General features: G+C 42.2%; 1 protein-coding gene across 1 annotated transcript in view; it reads right to left on the reverse strand.

Annotated features, from left to right (window-relative positions):
- Window positions 1-23,672, reverse strand: part of STON2 (stonin 2) — an 80,114-nt gene that overhangs the window by 8,775 nt on the left and 47,667 nt on the right. The window contains exon 5 of the mRNA XM_074824861.1: window positions 5,095-6,930. Within this exon, the coding sequence (XP_074680962.1) occupies window positions 5,095-6,930 (1,836 nt within the window). The remainder of the gene's footprint in view (window positions 1-5,094; window positions 6,931-23,672) is intronic.

Below are 23,672 nucleotides of genomic sequence, written 5' to 3' on the forward strand. Positions count from 1 at the left end.
TTGGAGATCTGAACTTTTAAATTCTTCACAATCTCAACTGGACACATGGAACCAGCAACCACTCTTCTAACACACCTGAATGTTGGTGGATATTCACAGGCTCAAAAAAAAAAAAAGGGGGGGGGAGAGAAATAAAGGGGAAAATAACAAAAACAAAAAACATGCAATGCAATTAACAAAACTATTTTTCAATAATTTAATTTCTTCTAGGAGTACTCACTAACAAAAAAGACCATGCACAACACTCAAATATGGAAGTTATTAATTTAAACCAGCTCAGCGTGGTACTCATTAATGTGAACTCACTAAGAAAGCAACTCCTCCACCGAAGCTACAGCAAAAATACGAAGCACATCAGTGTTCATTTGTGTCCCGAGTGTGAGGCACACAAGGCACAACTTTTACAGACTTTCTGTTTGTTCAACAGGCTCATTCGGAGTTCTTTCTCTAATGGACAGGTACACTTTTTAGTAAAATCAGAAGGGATAGATATAGAATCATAGAATGATTTGGGTTGAAAGGGACCTTAAAGATCACCTAGTTCCAACCCTCCTGCCATGGGCAGGGACACCTCCCACTAGACCAGGTTGCTCAAAGCCCCGTCCAGCCTGGCCTTGAACACTTCCAGGGACGGGGCATCCACAACCTCTCTGGGCAACCTGTTCCAGTGCCTCACCACCCTCACAGTAAAGAATTTCTTCCTTATATCCAATCTAAATCTACCCTCTTTCAGTTTAAAACCGTTACCCCTCATCCTATCACTACACTCCCTGATAAAGAGTCCCTCCCCATCTTTCCTGTAGGCCCCCATTAAGTACTGGAAGGCCGCTATAAGGTCTCCCCAGAGCCTTCTCTTCTCCAGACTGAACAACCCCAACTCTCTCAGCCTGTCCTCACAGGGGAAGTGCTCCAGCCCCCCAGTCATCTTTGTGGCCTCCTCTGGACCCATTCGAGCAGGTCCATGTCCTTCTTATGCTGGGGGCCCCAGAGCTGGACACAGTACTCTAGGTGGGGTCTCACAAGAGCAGAGTAGAGGGGGAGAATCATCTCCCTCAACCTGCTGGCCACACTTCTCTTGATGCAGCCCAGGATACAGTTGGCTTTCTGGGCTGTGAGAGGACATGCTCTAGTACCCCCAAGTCCTTCTCCTCAGGGCTGCTCTTAAATCACTCATTGCCCAGCCTGTATTTGTGCATGGGATTGCCTTGACCCATGTGTGGGACCTTGCACTTGGCCTTGAACTTCATGAGGTTTGCACAGGCCCACCTCTCCAGCCTGTCCAGGTCCCTCTGGATGGCACATCCCTTCCCTCCAGTGTGTTGACCGCAGCTTGGTGTCGTTGGCAAACTTGATGAGGCTGCACTCAATCCCACTGCCCATGTCACCAGCAAAGATGTTAAACAACACTGGCCCCAACACCGACCTCTGAGGAACACGACTTGTCACTGCTCTCCACTTGGACATTGAGTCATTGACTGCCACACTTTGAGTATGACTATCCAGCCAATTCCTCATCCACTGAGTGGTCCATCCATCAAACCCATGTCTCTCCAATTTAAAGACAAGGATGTCGTGAGGGACAGTGTCAAATGCTTTACACAAGTCCAGGGTGATGATGTCAGTTGCTCATCAACCGGCTGCTTTTGTTTTGCATCTCTTGTTTCCTTGAGCTATTAACAGTTCATTCTGACATTCGGGGATCTGATAATATAATTCATATATATGGATGGGTTACCGTGATTTGAGGGAATCTGTTCCAGACGATTCTGATGTCTCAACATGTTTGGATTAAAGGATTTAATTTACTACAGAAAGTATGCCAGGCAGCATGCCTGGGATCCACAGCCAAACTAGAGCAAAGTTCAAACATCCAGATCCAAGGCTGTGCATAGAGGCTACATCCCTGCTTCGCTGGAAGAACGTTTTCTAACAATCTAAGACCATGTGGCCTGGACGTTCTCCTAGTATTGTGCTGTTGGATTAAAAAAACTCAAAGATGTGGAGCCCAGTCACCTGCAACTGAAGCTCTGCAGAGCCTGTAAATAAGCTTTCTTTATCAACTGCTTTGATAATATTAATTGTGAATATGAGAAGGGAAATAAATTTTAACAAGCTGTTTTGGAAAGGATTATAGCAATGTGCTCAGTATAATCCAGTCCATAGTTTTTTCTTATGTCAAATCATAGTCAGACTACGCACAGTCCTTCATTTGTCATATGCTTTTCAATGTCCAGTCATAAGCTTTGGATATAAAATAATACAGACAGTGCTGCTAACAAGTTCCTATAGTAAGAATGCAAAGGGCCCCATCCCATTAGAAAGCACTAAGAGAAAAGATTTGGATAAGACAGCGAAGCTGCTGAAATAATTCTTAAAAATTTGGGTGTTAGGATACTACAACCTGAATGCAAGCAGTGAGCTTCACGAGTGACTGGCTCTCCTGCCCTGCAGGGCTGTGGTACTGGCCATCAGGGCAGGCCACAGGCAGGGCTGATGGTGTCATACGCCTCACACCTACACAGAGCCTGCACCCGTGTCTATTCAGGGAATGGAGTGAAAAACAAGAGGTCCAAGTGGCTACCTGGAGACCTCTGGAGTTCCTGGGATCACATTTGCAAGGGACTGATGTGTCAGTGCACACGATGTGGATGAATGAAGGGTCCCATAGTGTGTGACTACATATGTGCTCCTTTGATAGGCACACCGGTCTGGCAGATACGCATGTGTGCAGGAGGGAGTCATGAAATGCATATGCCCCAGGTCATGTGGACAGGTTGTGTGGCCTCTGGAGGCAGGGTGGAGCTGGAGACTGTGGCCACCTGCAGCATTTCCCCCCAGCTGCAGTGCAATCCCACTACCACTCTCCTGCTCTGGAGTCCCAGGCACCAGAGCAGTTCATTAGCAGACCAGACATTTACAGAGGACCCAGAGCACTCTTAGGGGCAAGTTGCAGGTGCCTTAGTAAGAGATCATGAAGTATGAGTCAAGGGAATATTTTTATACTTAGTGCTTGAGAACTGCATCATTTATAGGGACTTCTGCAAATAGGTGGAGGTGAGTTATTATATGATTTGTGGGTAGGGCTGGATACAGCCAAGCATGCACAAGGTAGGCCACACATCAGTATCATATAGTCAGAATTGTATGTGGTTCATCAGGCAAATCTAAGAAGGAGCGATAATCAATGCTTTTGAATACCATTTATATCCCTCTTTGTTTGCCATATACTTTGAGTAAGGAAAACCATGGGACAAAGAAATGTAAATAGTCCCTGAGAGGCAAGGTCAGACTTAAGCTACACTTGGCCTGCCCTGTCATCACTTTGGGTTATCCTCCCTCTCACATACCTCATGTGTCCTGGCCAAGACAGTGCTTGCAAGGCCCTTCCTTTCCCTGAAATTACATCTGACCTGACCGGAGGGGTTAGGATACTCTCTTCCTCTCAGGATGTAAACAAATACTAACTGCCCTGCATTCTGCACCGTGACACTGATGGATAGATGCTCTGTGGCAGGGCTCCAACAGCAGTGCCAAGTCTGTGATGCATTTCCCCCCCGACACAGGATATATATAATAAAGCCTCACACTGGGAGAGATCAAGGAAACAAGAGACAAAGATCAACATCTCCCTCAAAGCGGTAATGGGCAAAGAGCATCACCCTGCATGAGGCAGCAGAGTCATGAGTTCTGCCTCTTCTCCTGGTTTGCTACCGGCATGTTCTGTGATTGTGTTAAAGTCTGGAGGCTTTTGTTTCCCCAGCTGTAATGTCTATACGTATACTGAAATCTTTGGAGAGAAGATGCCACAGACGGCCCAATTTCACAGCATCTCATTCCCAGAGCTCATGCAGATGGCATAGTGAGATTTTCCTCACAAGCATGTTACTGCTCATAAACAGCCTGAGGTTAGTTTTTCATTGTGGCATTTCTCTTGCATTCCCAAGCTCTCTCTTCTTATGTCCCACACTGCAGAAAACATGGAGCCTTCACTTTTGTCAGTGATATCCCCCCAAATTTGTAACCTGTGGTGTAAGCTAGCATCCTTGGGCTGAAATCTGATCCAAAAGATTAGGAGACTTATATCACTGTTTTGCTGACACTATAGCTCAAACTCAGGAAAAACATACGTCCTTAGAAAGTGCCAAAGCTAGTAAAACACTGAACTTTCCTTCAGGGAACACTGAATACAGAAACCTTCCCAGTCACCCAGCTGCATGACTACGGCATTAATATTAAAAAGTCCCTCTGATTTGCAAAAAGCTAAGTCTAGATCAGAGAAATCAAGAAGGAGAATTCACTATGAATAAAAATAAATTGAAGTTGTCTAGCTTTATTGCACACCATGGATGAAATGCAGGAAATGGAATAACTGGCAGCAATGCAGCAATGGCCAAAGGGAACAGTAGCTTGCCCATATTATTAGAATGTTTAATTATGAACATGTTACTAGAAATACAAAGACTTGTGGGTTTTATGTTGGTATTCTCTCTTCAGGTTTAAGCTGTGTTTACCTGCCTGCACTGATTTCAGAAACAGCCACAAATTGTTTTTTGGAAATTTCTATTTTTTAATGGTTGCACAGTATCTTCTGTCCTCATAGAACCCCCATTCCATATACTTTATAGGCACTAGTTGTGGTATATGTGTTGAAATGGCCCAGTATGCTTGGCATTGTAGGGAAAAGAAATCACATGTGCTGGAATTACAGCAATTTAACTGGTCCTGTCATTCAGCCCTGTAGCATAGTATCTTGCCTTTACAAGTTACCTGAAAAAGTCCTGCTTCCCATAACAATGATAAGCACACAGAGATGTTTGATGCCTAGGTCTCATAATGTACTCATTAAAGCAGAGACAGAAGGCATATTTTTGCATTCGGAAAACCTAAACCTGGTTTTATCATTAGCAATGTTTGTAGGATATGTAAAACTACTGCGATGAACGGTCAGATAAATGTTTCATGCAACTAACTGATGTCCTTTGGTATCCTACAGAGGATGATTTATCCCTCACCATGTAAACACAGTATTCCCTATCTTCCAAAATACGTAACTCCTTTTAGTTTACTCCTGCAGAGATGGTATGCACCACTCACCTGAGTTTTTGTCAGGCAGTCGGTTTATCCTCCACACGATGGAATTAAAGGCATGCTCATATTTGGCAGTTCCCAAAGTTACTCTCATTACTGGCTCAGAACCAGACAGACTGGTTGATCCAAAAGTGGCCCCCTTGTTCACCTTGGCTTTCAAAGATTTCTCCCCCAGCACGCTCTCCCTGCGGAAGTTCTTCACCCACTCATTTGGCACTGGGTAGCGGATCATCACGTTTTCACAAGGGACCTGAGTTAAAGGGTCACGGTTGGAAGAGAACCCAGTGGACATCATCAGCCAGCTCTGTACCTCCACCTCAGCACCATTGATGCTGGCAGCTGTCCTCAGAGTAAAAGGCAAAGTTTTCTCAGCAAAGACAGTTCTGAATCTCATTAGTTCAAACCGGCAGGCATCCAAGGGGTTGAACAGGATAATACGGGAGTTATTAAACATATCCTCATCCACACATGAATGGAACCGACAGCTGTATAATTTAATCCACTTAGTGGTAGTAGTGGGCATAATATCCTGCCTTGCAACTATTTCATTCCCTTTGATCAGGATATCATTAAGGCCCAGTCTGCATTCTGCCAGGCCAGAAAGGAAGCTGAGAACATAGATATGGGTCAGCACACTGTGCTGGAGAATCACACTGTCTCCTTTGGCCAAGATGCCATGAAACTCATCCCTGACATCAACCGTGATTTCCTCTTCTTGATAGTTTAGTCCCACTGTGCTCAGATCTGTTGATGAGGCTGGCAAATTCATCAGTGTGTCTTGTACAGCACTGATGAAGCTGAGGAAGTCTTCATAATCCGTAGTCCCAAGTTTGATAATTTGCTCTCTCTCTGCTGTGTGAGCAATGGCTGGTTTAGGTTGATACTTCTTTTTCTCCTTGTAGGTTGTGCGGTCCAAACGCACACTGTGTATCCTTCCATTCTCATCATAGTTCTGGAGTTTGCGCTCTGAAATCTCGTGATTGATTTCAAGTTTGAATTCCCGAAAAGGTTTCTCCAGTCCTTTCTCATAAAAAAGTTGTATATATCCACTGTCAGTCAGCTTGACATATATTGGTCCCCAGTGCCTGGATGACATAATATTCTTCTTCTCTGGGATCCTGAGCATCATTGGCCATCCATCCTTTGGCTGAGCTGGTGCCAGGTTAAATAAGGCTGCATCCAGATCATATGGCATCATGGGGTCATCATCAGGCAAGGTAGGGCTGCTCACATGATCTGGGTCTCCAATCTGCAGTTGCTTGAGCTGCTCTACAGCATCTGTGTGGGTTACACTTTTGTTTGCCTCATGGAAACTGATGGTGTCAGGCTCCTGATGGAGAATAATGAGAGAGTCTCTTTGGCTTTTCCCTGGAGCACTGGAGACAGAAGAGCTTTTGGAACGCCTGTCTCGCTCCTCAAAGAATGAACTGAATGGATTGATGGGTGAGGGTTGGACATCTCGCAGAGATTCATCCAGGAAGGGATTAGTAGCACTCCACGGTGGTGTTTCAACAGAAGGCAACTTGGTTAAGGAGGAGAGATCTAGTTTTTGAATTTTGGAGAGGTCCCCCAATGTGCTTTTAGGACGTTCTCTTTTCTTAAAGGATGTAGTGAGGTTAAAGTTAACATCTGGAGTCTGTGTTTCTGCAGGTGGGGTGTCTGTTTTCAAGGGAGAAAGGTTCTGCGGTGAAAAACTGACTTCATTGTCATCAAAAGTCACCCAGCTGGGAAAGCGAACTGTGGTTGGGGTAGATGAATGCCCATTCATGGAGGTGTTGTTCAGCTGCCAGTTGACAGCCTCCATATCTATCTCTTCATCTTCCTGGAGAGACGAGGAATTGTCTTTAAAAAAAGAGGGGAGGGGAGGAAATTTCAGCTAATTATTCTGAAGTTACCTAGTTCTCTCCATGAAAAGAAAACCACAGTCTGCACAGTAGTTTGCATGCTCAAGAAAGGCCTATTCATATGCTGGGCAAGAAAGATAGTGAAACGATTTGGCTGAAATGCTGAAGAGTGTCGAGAATTAGTGAAGAAATAGATAGTTGAACACAGAAAAGGAATGCAGGAAGAAATACAAAAGGAATGACAGCAATGATTGTATTGCTCTCATTCCAGCATAATGACCTAAAAAAGAAACTGCCCAAATATTGTAGAGATTTTTTTCAAACTTCCCTCTCTAAACTTTCAGGCTGCATTTCTTCTCTCCACTTGTCTTCTGTCATTTGCCTGTTCTGTTCCCTCTCACTCTTGTTCTCATTTTTTCCCTTTCTGTCCCCATACCCTTTGCTCTAGAGAAGAATCCAGTAGGGAGAGGGAATGAACATTGAGGAAGAGCAATTCTCCACTGTCCACACATACTTGTCTGTGCATTTGCTGTTATCACAAAAGCACACAGGAGTATGGTGAAGGCACTATAAAAGGTGCCTAGGTGGCATTTTGCCCAGGATGTGTTCAGAAAAAAGACTCTTTGGCTTACCCAGTGGGAAATAGTTTGCCAGTCCTTGAATGTCTCTGAAAAATCCCTCAGAGAAGCTGTGATCTAGTGATGTACATCAGGATAAGGAAAAACATATTTTTGGCTTGTATTGTGGAAGCTGTCCTCATCCTCTGTCAGGACATGACACCTTTGACTGCTATATTCCTAGTCTCAAGCTCTGCCAAGACACTTCCCAGAAGCCTGCATCATACTGTGCTATTTCAATCCCAGCTCTTTCTGGAGGAGATAGTTGCAGTGGTAAGGAGGTGTTTTCCAAAATGAGGATAAATTCTCAGAATTCAGAAATTAAAGGGTTTTCTTCCCATTTTCTTCCCACTGGGCTAATGAATCACAGTGCTCCTCAAAATGAGCAGCCAGCATGAAATTATACTCTGCAGCTGCACCATGGGTTTGCTCTACATATGATATAGCAGCGCTAGCATTTGTGCCTTTTGCTTCTGACAGATATATAGATCTCATATTTTACACAAGTCACTGTTCTTCAGTAGAAGTAGAAAAATGAGTGTAAAATGTAGCACTTTGGTATGGCTGTATACCTGTGATGTGAGCATATTTTACAATATTAGCCACAACAGCAATTTAAGTCATTTAAATTGCCACCAGTTCCCCCAAAAAGATGAGCTTGATTTCCATTCTGCCTCAACCACAACAATTTGAATATTTACTCCAGTTACCATTTAGAATATGAAATCCGGAATATTCATGTCAGCCAATGTCCGGCCATTAGCTTATGTCTTGGGTAACCTGATTTTCTGGGCTGCTCATCCCAGCTGTATGGAAGTTCACCCAACCTTTTGATCCAAGGACAAAACACATCATGCAAGTTCTAAGGGTTATTATAATTGAGAATTATATACGAAGCAGAATGATACCAATTTGTTTTTCAAGCCACAATAATAACAAAGAAATAACAAGAACAGACAGCTTTTACAGACTATCCATGCATTTCAAAGCGTATTTGAAAAGAAGTGGCACTATCTCAATTTCTCAGATTTTCTTCTCTACCCTGCCATTTCACTCCCATCTTTGCACAATGCCTCTCTGCAGTCCCTGGTACTGCTTGCACCACTGGGTACAGTGATAGGTCCTTTATCTGCTAAGTTTGCCACAAGACTATAAATAGATTTGTGGGGGAAAAAAACAAACCAACTGATTATCATCCACAACCACACCCTAAGCAAGAAAGTAATGAAAAAAACACCAAGAATAAACCAATGTTGTTCTGATCCTCAGGTTCACACCAATCACTTCTATGTTGTCTCATGCCTTTCCAGTGCTTGGGTCAGCAAGCGTGTAGTCCTTTGAAGCAAAGCAAAGACAATGAAAAGATGTATTAAGAGTCTCTGTTTTTATGGTAGTTCTGGGAAAACATTCCCCATTTCTTTTAAGACTTTTAAAAGTCCTGTGTTCAGGGATTCTTAAGATCAGGGTTTCTTAAGAGTGGACCACCTCTTCCCTGCCTGCAATTATAGTTTTCCCCTTTCCTGTATCTTAGTTTTTGAATTGCAGAAACTAAATGTGATTTCACAGATAAAGTATTAACATCTCTGGTAAGTTTGAGAGATGCAGATGAGAAGACCTCCTCTGAGAGTCCATGTGGAAACCACACAGAAATCACCTGAAAAATTTCTTTCTAAACTGAACAAGTTTTATAAAATGAATTGCTTTTTTGATCCAGATGCCCAGAAATACAGCAGAAGCATTAAGAGAAGATGGTTTCATATATGTAATAATTTGTATAATTTTATTTTATAGAAAAAAATCAATAAACTGTTATTTGATTTGATATGTGGAAGTGTCAAATCTGGGAAGTGAAATAATCTTTCATTTTCAAACTAAAATCAAAAGTACATTCTTCTGCTGCCAAAGAACCATATGGATGGGTTTACAAATATTTGAAGAACACAGAGGTGATTCTAGAAAAAACGGGTTTTTAGCTTTGTCTGTAAGAGAATGACTAATAGCAGGGAGGATAAAAATAACAATATGCTAATACAGCTAAGCATCCAAAGAAAGTTCCTGAGAACTAGATGAAATAGTGTATGTATCCCAAGAGAAATATTGGAACCTCTGCTGCAAAGGCAAATACAGCATGGTGAAAATCTTGACATCATTGGATGGCTTAGACAATTCAGATTTTTCCCTTCTTGACTTTTGATGAGTTCCTGAACATGGGTGATAAAGTTTAAAATGTGAATGTCCTTCAATTTGGGAGCACCCCAGTAGGTCTGGGAGTGGACACTTAAGAAAGCTATTCCCTAGCTGAACTTCTTGCTTTTATAACTGTTTTTAAAATTCCTTCCAACAAAATAAATCAAGACAATAGCTTGCTGATGGAGTGCAGACAGTCTTCAACCCAGAGTGACTGCTGACTGAGAAAGACTAGATCTGCATAAAAAAAGGAAGAGGCATCAAAACAAAGCACTTGTTTTTTCCTTCTTGACCAACTTTGCTTTCCTAAGCAAATGACTTTGATAGGTGTTTACTTTGTAAAATTAAAATATCTTTTAATTGTCTGACCTTGCCAGATTCCAACCTGACAGGTGCTCCAGGCAGCTACAAAACACAGGAGCAGATTTACCAAGGAGGTGAAGAGGACAGTAGCTCTGTCTCCTTTCCCAGTGACACCAGCAACATGTGAGCTCTAGGGCAAGCAGCCTCAGGCTGCCCACACAACTATGCATCTCTGCATTCATTCCCCCACATAAGTGGTGCCTGCAACCAGCACTGGCCATACCTTCCTACATACATGCCTGAACATCATTACCAAGCCATTAAATAATTTGGAAACTTAAGTCCCCAGTGAACAATAAAATGCCAACCTGCATTGTAAGGGTTTTTTTGGTCCACAAGCCTCTTAATGTTTTGTTGGCTTTGCAAGTGTTCAGTAGCAAAATGGTTAATTATTTCAGTATGCTAAACTGGAAAACAGCATTGTTATAATGGATGTAGAGCATCTCACTGTGATCGGCTTCTTGTGACTCACTACAAAGAAGGAAGTCTTTGGTTCTCTTTGTTGTGTCACCTTTTCATTTTTCTATTTAAACTATTTTGGCCAAAACCACCAGGTAGTGTCATGTTACTTCTGCCTGGGGGAAAGGCAGCCATCCAGCTGCTAAAGGACATTGATCTTGCAAACTGTTCATGACCAAAACTGTGCCACAGAAGTAGGAAGATCTGAGAGTGTTACATACCTTTCAAAAAGAAAGGCAGACAACAACTTTAAGAAATGGATCCGAGCAAAAGCCTGGATTCTCAAATTTCTGAGTACTTGTCTATTTTGCCTCTTGAGAGAAATTAGCTCAAAAGCTTCATGGTGTGACTCTTTCTGTTACCTGAAAATATTTATTTACATTTAATTCAGATAGCTCTACTTTACACTTTAGTCTGTAGTACAGGCACACTGTTAACATGGTCACACACACTTTCCCATGGGGTACTCGCTTCCTTGATGTAGCCAACACGAGCCCCTCAGAAATCAGTTGCAAGAATCTGCAGCAGAAATCAGTTGCAAGAATCTGCAACTCAAAGCACAAAAGACTTCTTGTCAATGGGAAGTTACTTCCTGCTTATTTTGCACAGAGGATATCCCTGTGAGGGTAACAATTATTACCTCCATGTGCTTTCTGGGTACCTAGGCTATCATGGCAACATTAAGGGAATACCTAGAAATGTCCTCTCCCAATCTACAGGACACTTTCTTTCCATGAGCTTCAGAATAGGCTTTGGAGACAGAAGAAGAGGCAATCACCAGGCCTCCTTGCAAGAGGATTATGGTGAGGGGCTGAAAAACCCTAAACCCCTTGCTTGACCACCAACACCCAAGAGGCTGGGACATAGGTTTGTAAGCATTCCTGCGGATTTTGAGTGTCTCTGCAAGATCGTGATGTGTGGAGGAGATGCTGCTCACACAGTCCTTGCCCTCTGCTCCTGCTGCTGACCACACCACATACAAAAATTTAACAGCAATTTAGTTTTCCAGTGTGTTGAACTGTTAATACAAAAGTTATGGTTTTAACCTCACACTTTATGGCACAGCTAAGAGAGATTTCAAAATCACCACAGACTAAGTAATCAGCAGGAGAAGGTGCAAGATGAAAGACTGAAGTCACAGACCTGATCTCTATGGTTCCCCTTTTTATTCCTTCTCCTCCCACTTGACAGGCTTCTCAGATCATATTGAATGGATTCATCCTTAGATAACTTTTCAGTTCATCATACGCTTTCATATTCTATCACTGCATCTCTTTGAACTTGGGTGTCTAAATTTAGGTCATGTAAATCAGCGGCCTGATTAAACCTCGTGTAGTTTTATCTCAAATCTGCAGTACTACATAGTCTGTTCCCAGCAGTGGGTTAATAACTACTAAAATAGGATGCCTGTTGCTTGGCTAACTATTGCAAATTTATCACAAGTCCCAAAAGAAGTTTAATTGTCAAAAGAAGTTAAATCATCTGAAGTTACAAAGAAGTTATATCACAGAGCTTCCAGTTCTATTTTAAACACAATGACTTTAATCTACATTCAATTAATTTATCCCCATGAGTCTCTAATCTTTACACCAACTGCTATATTTCATTTTAAATGTAAGCCATCATGCAGATACTAAACTGAAGATGGAATACAAGCAAATTATGACTCAGCCTCTCACAGCTAGATTGCAGCACCCTCACACTGCAAGAAAACTGCTGAAAAGGACTGTCCTCCATGTACCCTCTTAAAGGACTCTAGAAGTTTTGGTGGACTTTGTTCGTTGATGTTTTGACATTTTCTTATCATTCTGTATCTACACAAACATACGTATCGATGGGAAGGTAGGACTACCGCATTTCAGGCACTAGTGCTTGCTGTGCTTCATTGCCCTGAATTATTTGCCTTCTGTCTCCTTCATTCATGCTGCCTCTTGCTGCTTGGAGAGGGAAGAGAACATCTTCCCAACAACCGAGCCTGACCCAACCATTGAGAAACTGGTATCAGACTACCCATAAGAAGTGGTAGTTGCAGATGGAGGTCTCATTGCAACCAGTTACGTATGATGTTATTTGAGTTTCTTTTTTTGTCTCATCTGTTTTCCTCTCCCCTGTTTATCTTTATTCAGCTGGAGAAACGAATTAAAGACTGAAATTCAATCAGAGCCCTGTCATTATTCCTTGAGTAAAGAAAATGTTCAAGATCACAAAATTAGTTTGCAACTTAAACTTTCCTGCAGGATTTAATTTAAAAATACTCAATATTTTTATTGTGTCACATTTATTAAGTAGTTAAAACTCTGGCTCTTGAAAAAAAACATTTCAGATGTGGTATGGAATAACTGAAACAAGATTTCAGCAACTCATATCTATGTAGTTAACTCCCCTTTTCCTTGTACAGATCTCAGCTACACCATCTGCTCTCAGCTCTAACTATAGTTTTGTAAAAGTTTCTTACATGTTCTGCAGTCTGTACTGTGCAGTAGACTGGGCAATCAGAATGGATCTGACTAGTCTCAAAACAAAACCAAGTATCTGTAACACACCTCATGCACAAAACTAGTAAATTAGATTCCTACAGCAGATACCCATATCCAGAAAATGTGCTTTCTAAATATATTGCTTAGGTTCTAGTCTGTAAATACTTAGAAGTTAGTGTACTAATACTCTTAGACAGAATTACAGTCAAGAACAAACACACAACCTATCCAGACATCACCAAAACAGTGCAGCAAAGATAGATATATAACTTTGAAATACCTAGTATTGTGTGCCTGTATGCCTGGGTCTCCAATCGACACCAATTTATCATCTGAACAGTAGATTCCAAATTAGACATAGTTCATGCAAGTCATGGACAAGGTTGTTAGTGTCTGGAAGAAACTGTTAGATCTTCACATTAGGTAGGAATTATGGGGTAATAAGTTAAAGGCAATAAGGAACTTTAAAAGGGAATAAAATTCTCCTAGCAATAGCTAGGCGACATTAGGTACTCGATAAGAAAAAGCACTGTTTATCACTTAAACCCAGATTTCTTTGGTTTTTAGGTTTTTTTTTTCAGTAAAGAAGGCTACTTTAAAAAGAAATTGAAGTAAATATGTTTTGTTCTTGTAACATACTTACAAAAAATGCAGTTCTTCTTTTACATGTTAAAAAATGGTAGTGAATGGGTCCAAAACGATGACAGGAAAGAAGGCTTTTTGATTTAAACACATTTGAGAGTCACAGATCCAGAAAGCACGTGTTTTTCCTGTGCTTCCATTAGCTGGCCAGAAGGTGGTACATTAAGACTGATATAATTGGAAGAAGTCTTCAAGATTTTGACAAGATTTAGACAAGACTATGCCTGTTCAAATAATTCACAATATGTATGTGACACAATACTATTGTTTTATAATTAAGAATAATTTTGGCCCAGTTGTGAACAGATCTCACATAAGTGGTGGAGAAAGCATTAGAACCTGCTGTTTTTCCTTAGAACTTATTTCTATTAAACAAACATAATATATTCATAAAGTAAACATTTTAGCAACTAAGCATACCTACGTGATTCATTACATAGCAACTTTGTTGCCATCCCTGAGGCTATAGGATAGATACAACTGAAGTATTTTTACCACTATGTCATCTAACTTTGTTCTCTGCAAGGTGTGCTTAGTCCAGAGGTTACCAAGACTATGACTACACCCTAGCCTTAGTCATTATTACTACCACTGGAGTACTTACACAGTTTGGCTAGGCTAGACAAAGCCTGTGTGTGAGGGGACAGAGCAGAGCTGGGAAACACAAAACTGAACCTGTTCCAGCAGAGGGATCAATGAAAGAATGACAGGTTCTCTGGAGAAGAATGAATCCTTCTGCTTCATCTTTCATCCGAAAGAACAAGGAGCAAATGAGAACAATGGAAGACAGGCATATGGCATTTTTCAAAAGCAGTTCCTGAAATGTACTTTGAAAAAGTACCTTGGCAAAGAGAAGCTAAGTCAGTTTGCCTCTGAATGTACTTTGGACTTTGGTTCTATCCAGACGTCTGCTTCTCTCTCTGATTTTAATCAGCAGTACATACAGCATATCCTTCAGTAGTGGAACTGACACTGAGATGAGACCATGGAGTTCATGAAGAAATACTCTGAGAGCCAATAAGGAAAGCAAAATGTTCCTGCTGGCCCAGGATGTTTCAGAAGTTAATGATATTTGGCAAGCAGAATAAATCTGTAGCCAATCCTACAAATGCAAAGACAATCCCACTCCATCTTGGAGGAGCTGATACTAGGATCCATTGAACAAGCTCTCTTTTGCAAAGAGCAGTTACATAAATCTCTCATACACAGACAATATGCTACTTCGTTATGCTGTAATTTTACAAGCAATATATGATGGACTGGTAACAAAATACTGAGGTTTGCAGGCCTCTTAAGTTTTGTCTTCAGTGCTTGAGATAGTACCATGTAGAATAAGCCTGACATTTGTAGTGCCAGACTGCAGGTGGAAATGTGCCAGCTACTGGATCCTCTCACAATTTGGGGTCCCATTAAGCAGCATAACCTTTGACTGCAAACCAACACACTCTGGTCTCATGCATCAAGTTATGGATCCAAAAAGGCAGCTGCAATATTGCACAAGCATGGGGGTCTGGCTCTGTTGAATAAATGTGAGAAATGTTCCCATAGCCATATGAAAATTGAAGGCAGGAGACCATCATGTGCATTAGATGTCTGAAATGCTCTGGGTTTGCTATTGCCAGTCCATCAGCTAGAAACTGTACTGGTAGTGACCATAAATGGTAACACCAGCTGATGACAACTTGGTAGTCAGTACAAAATAACTAGCTGATCACCAGTTTCTAGGTGGGCATGTTCCTAGTTCCTGCATGACTGAAGCCAACATCACCCCAACTATCTGCTCAGTCTTGTGTTGATTCTGTAGCAAAAAAAGGCAAGTCAGTACATAGCGATGTTGAATAAGCCTGCACCAGTGCTCAATTCACTGCTTACAAAAATAAACACCGATGTCCATCTCTGCACATTATTTAGAAAGAGACAGGACAAGGTATATCAGGGAAAGAAGGAATGTGTTTTGCTTGGTGACTGACATAAAAAGTTACAAAATTAAAATTTATATTGATAGAGAAAAATTTAAACTTCTATACTGCAGAGAAAAAAGTGATGGGGGAAGGAGGAGAAAAAACAAGTCATCTGTTATTTCACATCTTCAAAATGCACTATCGCCACACTTCTGGCTCCCCACTACATTTAAAAATAGTAGCACTAACTTCCTCATTCCTGCACCCAAGGCATTTCCCAGGATCAAGTTTTATATCATATCAAGTCAGCAGCTCACATCCTGTCTGCTAGATTTGTCTGCATATCTCAGGTTATCTGGGCAAGAGGTAATCTCATATTTATACGCTACCTTTACCCTGAGCAATATCAAAATGATTTACAAGTTATGCCACTGCTGTCATTTCAAAAAACCCAAAGATCCATTTCCCAGTTTCTCATGTAAGGCTCTGTGGTTAAATTCAGCTTCACTTACATATTTTAATAATTTAGTGACCTGATGAACTGTAAAGACAGATTTGTTCCATAGACAACACAGGTGATACATACTTATAATTTATGGAAGTTAAGGGTGCTCCACTTTTGCCTGAAGCTTATGCTAATATTTTTCCCCCTGTAGCGTGTTATGCAAACATTTTCTGTCTAAAGTGCAGAGAAGACCATGTAACTATGTGAGGGTAGCCTGTTTGGCCAGTCCTTCTTGACTCAAAGCATATGGGAGCACCAGTCTATAGTGAAGTTTTATGAATTAACAGGTGAGGTGCTCAATGCAAAAGTGAGAGGAGCTATAACAAAGCCACACGTAGGTGAATTTGGGTTTTTTTAATTCCTGGAGGGATTTTTGACACATAACACAAAGAACTGAAGGAGACTGGCTGAAAATAATGTAAGAAAACAGAAAGGACAGCCTGATCTGCATGTAATGCCTGACCGATTCAGGTATCACAGAGGATGCACCTGACAACGCAACACCCCCACCCTCAACAAATAATGATAATTACAGGTGCTTGAGAAATAGCATGATGCAAAGGATATGACACAGAAATGGGCTGCAAAAGGCTTAGGTGCTAATCTGAACTGTGTCATTGTCCATGTGACCTTCAGCTAGTAATTTATGCACTCTGCTCAGCAAGTTGTCTCTCTGTAGCAAAGCAAAAGTACTGATGTAATGGAAAGTGTTAATGGCTGTTGTCAAGTGTGTTTGATGAATAGGCTATCATAAGCCATGTGAAAGCTTGTGGGCTTTCTGGGGACCATGCAGGATAAATGGAATAAGCAAGGGAGCTCCTGTAGGGAATAAAATAATTGGAGATAGTAGAAGCTGTGACCCTTGGCTGAGCAAAACATAACACATGTGTGTCAACAAATTTCCTTGTGCCCTGGCTGCTTGCAAGTAGGCCTACCTGGATGAGAACAAATATAAAGGTGGAGAAGCTGCAGTAAACAGCTAAGATCGGATGCTTAAGTACAGGACTAGCTGTGAACTGCAAGGAAAAATGCTGGGAATTTGCTTCTTATTGTTTGTTGGTCCCACACGGTGAGAAACAGAGCACTAATCACATTATTTACATGCAAGAAGGATTCCATCAAAAATACTGGAGGTAAACCAAAAAGGCCTCTAGTACCAGTCAGCAATACTCTCTTGCCTAAGATCTAAGTATGACAAATACTGGTTTTTCTAAAGAGAGAGAGTGTATGGGCCTTGTTCCCTCTGCCAAGACTGGCCTGATATTAATTGGGGGCAAAACTGATGATAGATAGAAAGAATATATCTCTCCAGCTCTCAATGGAAACTATATGAATTAATGATGTAAAATCCAGTTATTTTTTAATGCATCTGCCTTGCACAATGTTGGAACACTAAAAATTATGATCTGGGAGACATGTTCTTATACAAAAACAAAATACAGAAAATATCCCTATTATTTTTTTAGAAAAAACAAAGTATTTCGTGCCTGATTTTGCTTCAAATAAACGGCAAGGACTGGGACAAAGAAAGGCCTGAGACATCAAGCTCAAGTGGTAAGATGGGCTGGAGAACATTTATAAAATGGGAAGAGATTTGTGAGTTTTTCCAGGAGTGCAAGGTGAGCCATGGGGTTGCTCCTCACCCTGGGACTGTAAGGGTGTGAAGACTATTTGTACTTGCTATTTTAACTGTGAACCTGAAAGATCTAAATATTTTCTTAGGTAGAAATTGGGATGACAAAAGTAAGTTGCTCAGAGATCCCAAACAAGAAAAGCTTTGCACTGAGTAAAAATACTGAGAGAAACCCTGTAGTTTCCAAGCAGCTACCAAGACCTTGGAAAGCAAACTCTTGCTCCAATATATACTGAACATGCATGCTACCGTCAGCTAGGCACCACTTTATTCTGGAAATTAACTTTGTCTTCAAAATCCGTATTACACTGTTGCTAAAGTGGTTGCAGAGTTGAGCCAGGGTGCTGCATTACTGGTTTTCACCTCTTGAGGCCTTTAAAGATGTGTTTTGGGTACACGCTGATTAAGAGGGTTTAGGAAGACAGGACAGTAAGAAGAAATATTCCCACTGGTAGGAACCTAACTTCAGCCTCCTTTATGGTAACACTGATCTCAGTTTTTGCCCATCCAGGAAAACTATAGTGATGTTACAAGGGCTGTCTTGGAGAGTGTTTCTAAAAGCACGGCTGCACGGGCAGAGTTCACGCCTGCCCTGTCAGTCTGACTAGCACAACTGTACTAACAACAACTTCAGCCAACTTTGGAAACTAACAGAGTACATATAATGAAAGGACTCCCAAGGTTGACATAAGACAGAAAATTTGTCAGCTTATTCATAAAAATACATTTTAGTTAACTGCTCCTGCTATACGGCCCTCTGACCCAGTCTGAGAGTCTTGTTATCATCCCATGGTGCTATCAGCACCTCATCTCCAACCTCAAGGCAGCTGCTGACCAGCCCGGGAGGCTGTTATGAGGGAATGGCTTGTTTTACAACATATTGCTCTGATTGATGAGGCTATTCCCCCCTTTCCACACTCATCCATCCCAGGTCTGGGACTCCCTTGGCGCAGCCTCTCCTTGAGCCCAGGCTCCCACCATAAAAGCCCAGCTGTTGTGCAGCTAGTCACAATTGCAGGAAATCAACAGAACCAAATACTGGGCTGTTATCTATCTCATGTCATTCGGAGTTTTGTTTTTCCTTTTTGTATGTGTGTGTGGAGCCACCACGGTACACGGGATTACTCAGGGTCACTCCACAGAAGCAGCCAAACAGAAATGATCCAACAAGCCATTTCTTCCTCTCTCCCTTGGGCCATGCTGGTGTGATTACAATGAACAGAAAGGCACAGGCCTCACTGTTAAATGTGAGAGTTTGACCAAAAGAGATCCACGCACGAAGAATGGAAAGAAGTAACTCATGGTGTTATCACCAGCGCTCTGTTGTGAGAAGTGAAGAGGAAACCTGTACTTCCTTCCTCTCTGCACAAATTCTAACTTCCCATCTTCCCATCTCTAGCAGGCATCTTCCCTATGATTCTGCCTGGGAACAAAACACAGGCTATACAGGGCCCAAATTCCCTCATGCTAGTCCTGCATAACTTCTCAGCCACACTGATTTCTTTTCTTACTGTTACGTTTTAGCTCCCCCCATCACCACCTAGTCTTAACTCTGTGTCCTCTTCTTCCCCAAACGATGCTCCCCATTCTTTTGATGGGGGTGCAGAGGGGAAGGAATTAATCTAGTGGCTTTGCCAAGTCATCTCTTTTTCTTTGTAAGATAGAAACAAGGAGCAGAAAACATTAAAGTAGTAAAGAATTAAAGAAGAGACCCCAAATGTCAGCCATCTCAGTTAGTAAGCCCCTTGCCATGTATGTGTATATACACACACGCACAAAGAAAGTTGTCAGTTTTAAAGGTGATGAACAAGGAATCCTAAAGATTTCTGTCCTGGGGTAGCAGTTACTAGGAATTAGCAGGGTACACGGGCTGGATGGGACAGGGCTCTGACAGTGTCAGGGCAATCCCTGTACAAAATACACCACAGAAAGCTAAGTAGAAATAAACTTCTGCATTCATGAAATGTGGATGAGACCTAACAGGTCTTCAGGGTGCAGCACAAGATTAGGGAAAAAAACCACAGAAGATGGGACAATGCGATAGGAAACCTTAATGCCTGTATCTCCAAACTGTGTAGTTGGTTTGGTGGCAGCTGAGAGACAAGAGCTGAGCACAGAATGTGACCAATGTGAAGGAAAACAACAGGGGCCCCACAGCTGCTGTGCCCTGTAAACAAAGCGTGGCTTTCTGAAGGGCCATGTGAGTTTTTGCAGAAGAGCCCTGAAAGAACCGAGAGGAATCAAGAGGGATTAGAGAAACAAGGAACAGGGGACAAGAAGATATGAGGCTTCGTTAAGCTCGAAAAAGAAAGGTACCCAGACTATAAAATGAAAAAATAATTATTAATTTATTACCATAAACAGATCAAATAGACATTCCAGAAATGAATGGGCAATAATGCTTAACAGGTAATTAAAGTACCCTAAAGCAGTATCTTATTATATAGTGCACTGACTGGTGGAGGAGATTTGACAGAAGTTGCCTAAGAGCAACACTGCTATGGATGAGAATGACTGCCTCAGTTCACTAGTGAGCATTATATTCTAACATTTCAAGAAATACACTGTTCACTTCCTAGGAAAAGAGATTTTTTTCTTCATGAAATAATATTGCAGAATTGTTTCAGTACACTGAGGAAATGGGGGCTGGGGGGAAATTTTTTTCGCCCACTGATTTGCTTGGGTACAGTGGGTAAAGTACTTAGATAAAATATCAGAAATAGATGTCAGATGAAAATGTACTGTCAGTGGACTTCTACTAGGTTAACAAGTCTAGAAGAAATATCTAAAGTGGCCTAGGAACATGATGTAATCTGATCTTTGCGAGGCATCTCCCCAGTTTGCAGGTTTGTACCGCTCATCTATGTCATGTCAAGGTCAAATGGTGGAAACAAAAAGGCCAGTCATGTGGACAAGGACACGCACCTTATTGAAAGCTCTGAACTGAACATCTCCCATGAACTGGCATTTCTTGTAGGATTTGTTAAGGAGCATACATATGAGCACTTGAAGTCATGAAGGAGAATTCTGCCCTCGCTCTGGCTTAATGAAAGACTGCTTCTGCTTAGGACAAGGAAAGAGATTGTACTGTAAGGGAGTGTGTTTATTTGAATGAGAATTTTAATGTTCTAGAAATGCTGACAGCTTGCAAGATTAAATCCTGTATTTACTAAACTCAGCAGTATCCTCCTCCCTAAATTTCCCCATCATCTGTGCACCACAACATAAGGGGGCAACCCTAGAAAACAAGGTATCTACTTGACGCGTGGCAAAATCTGTGCTTGAGCTCTCTTGAGCTGGATCTGAACAAAACTGTTCCTTGGGGTCAACTCTGCTGATGATATGGGATATGAAAAATGGTTCACCCATAAAGCAAACTGAAACCCAACTCTTATTATAGGATCTGAGCAGCTGTCAGATGGCAGCAGCCTGACTATGCCGGGGTAAAAACCGTGCCACAGTCCTGCGGGTGAGCCAGTCTCCTTGTAAATAGTTTCATGAGGCATCAGGAAGCAATTACCGAATCCCAGCAAAACCTAATTATAACCCCCTCTCCTCCTTCATGAACTATCATTTAGGAGAAGCCAGAATTATTTTTCTTCTCTCTCCTCTACAGTTAAAACATAAATTAAGGAGGGGTTTTTTCCCCCTTTAAACTTCTAGCCCTGTTTAGTCTCTTCTTTGTGCCAGGCCTTTTGTCTTCAGGAAGAGGCTGCTTCGCTGGACGCTGATGGAAAGACAACTGTCCGGCAGACAATGAAACTGTCTGCCAGCCCGGCGATTCTGAGTGGAGGCAGGGATGGCCGAGACAGAGGCATTCCCAAACCGTTGCTATAGCAGCGGGGGACAGACACTGGCAGGGCCCCCAGGCCGGGGGCTGCCCCACCGCCCGGCCGCGGGCCGCGCGCAGGCATTAATGAGTGGAGGACGCGTTAACCCCTGCTTGCCCGCTGCCAGCAAGGGGAAGGAGGCAGGATTGCTCTGCTGGCAAGAAATGGGGTCTCCCGCGGGCGGGGAAGGTAGCGGAGCCAGGCTCGGGGCGCGCAGTTGGTGCGGTGGGTGCAGGTGATTTTTCACCTTCCTCCGCAGCGTTTGCTTGTACAGAGAAGCCTTGCTGCTAATTACTGGACAAACTAACAAGTACCAAACAGGTTAAAAACGTAGCGCGCCCGCAACTGGCATCCTTCTGGGTCCACCAGAAATAGCGGAGAAATCACGGGGCATCCCGGGCTAGAGTCGTCTTCGCGAAGCCCTGGCTGATCAGGGATGCTGAGCGGTGGTTTTGCAACTTTAACATACAGCAAGAACTAATCCTGCATATTTTCTCCCTTTCTCCTGCACAGCATGCTACAGTGCGAACCATTAGCAAGTCATTTAATGGAAGTGGCAAACACTTCCCAAGTACAAAGGATAAATATAGATAGCAGTGGTAGTATTATCCTCTGTAAATCCAGGGTAGAGTTAACGGGAGGGCAGCTACTGGAATCCTGTATGCTTTAACTAACTTTTGGCTCTCAGCATCACGTCTCTGTGTGTACATGCAGCTCTAGAATATGCAGATTTATGGAGTCCATACCCAAGACTCGCTATCCAAACTGAAAACTTCTGGTTGTTTTTGTGATAGGCAAGACTTTTTTTATGATCTTTGATGGAAAATAAAAGAAAAAATATCAGTGGTTATCCTCTTACTTCCCTTCTTATTCACTGTAATGCCCAGGTACAGAAATGGAGGTAACAACGTCCAGCAGACAAAGCAATTCCCTTTTCAGCCAAAAGCAGACTTACTTTTTGATTTGGTTGGAGGAACAAGGATCCTGCCTGCAGCAGCTGTCTACTCCAACAGTTTGTAAAATACATTCATATAAGTACACCAAAGTCTGACTGTTTCTTCCTCTTTCTGGCCTGCAAATCAGACCGAAAATCTCTTGAGAACAGGAGCTCTCATGAGAGTATCTGAACTTCAGGTCAGGACAGAAAGTCTCCTGGATCAGCATTCCTGACAACATTTCAGTGATTCTCTCTGCTGGTCCCAGCTGGAACCTGTACATGCTGAGGCAGCTGCAAAACAGACAATAAACTAAGCTCAACTGAACAGCTTCCAGCTTCAGAAAAGCTCTGGAGTTTGGCTTAAATTTGGGAAGGAGGACATTCAGGTTGATTCTTTTCATCTCCATTACTTCATTCATTTCCTAGCAAGGGACCACCTGGAAAGGGACTCGCCATGCCTGCCCGTGGATGGCCAGATGCCAAGCAGATTTCACTACTCAGTGAAGACGCTCCTCGGCTGGTTAGGCTGCCCGCACTCTGCACGATCCCACAGATAAAAGAGACTTAAAGCAGAACTCCTGTATTCTGCAAGCAGCAATTTTGCTAAAGAGACAAAGGGGAGCCTCTCTTGCTACACTGAGCCAGTAGGGGCCACTTTTACATGGAAATAAGTTTGTACATCTCATTTACTGTCTTCTGTAAATGTGTTTTACCGTGAATGGTGTATGCAATGGTACGTACTTAGGGTTAGGGATATGGTACGTACTTAGGGATAATGTGCATGGATTTCACTTTGGTAAGGAGGGTCAGAGGGAAGCAGAGCTGCATTATGGGATGGAGGGCCCTTTTAGAAGCAGTGATTCTGGAAAAATTTGGATGATTATCACCTCTGGTGTAATCCTGAGGCTAAAAGAACTGATGTAATATTAGGATTTAGGAAGCGAGAAACATGAAGCAGAAGGGAAATCCTTTCACTTGTGTGGCTTGGTTCCTGGTGAACCACTATGACCTGATCTTTTGTGCAGGGATTTAGAAAATTAGGGATGTAGAAAAACTGAGGAGGGTTCAGAAAAGATCAGCAACAATTATAAAGGAATAAAAACCCTACCACACAGCAAAAGACAAAAGCTCAATCCATTTAATCTGCTCCGCAGGAGATTCAGGAACAATCAGTCTGTAAGCACCTACA

Source organism: Strix aluco, chromosome 4 (assembly GCF_031877795.1).
Source record: "Strix aluco isolate bStrAlu1 chromosome 4, bStrAlu1.hap1, whole genome shotgun sequence".
NCBI lineage: Eukaryota > Metazoa > Chordata > Aves > Strigiformes > Strigidae > Strix > Strix aluco.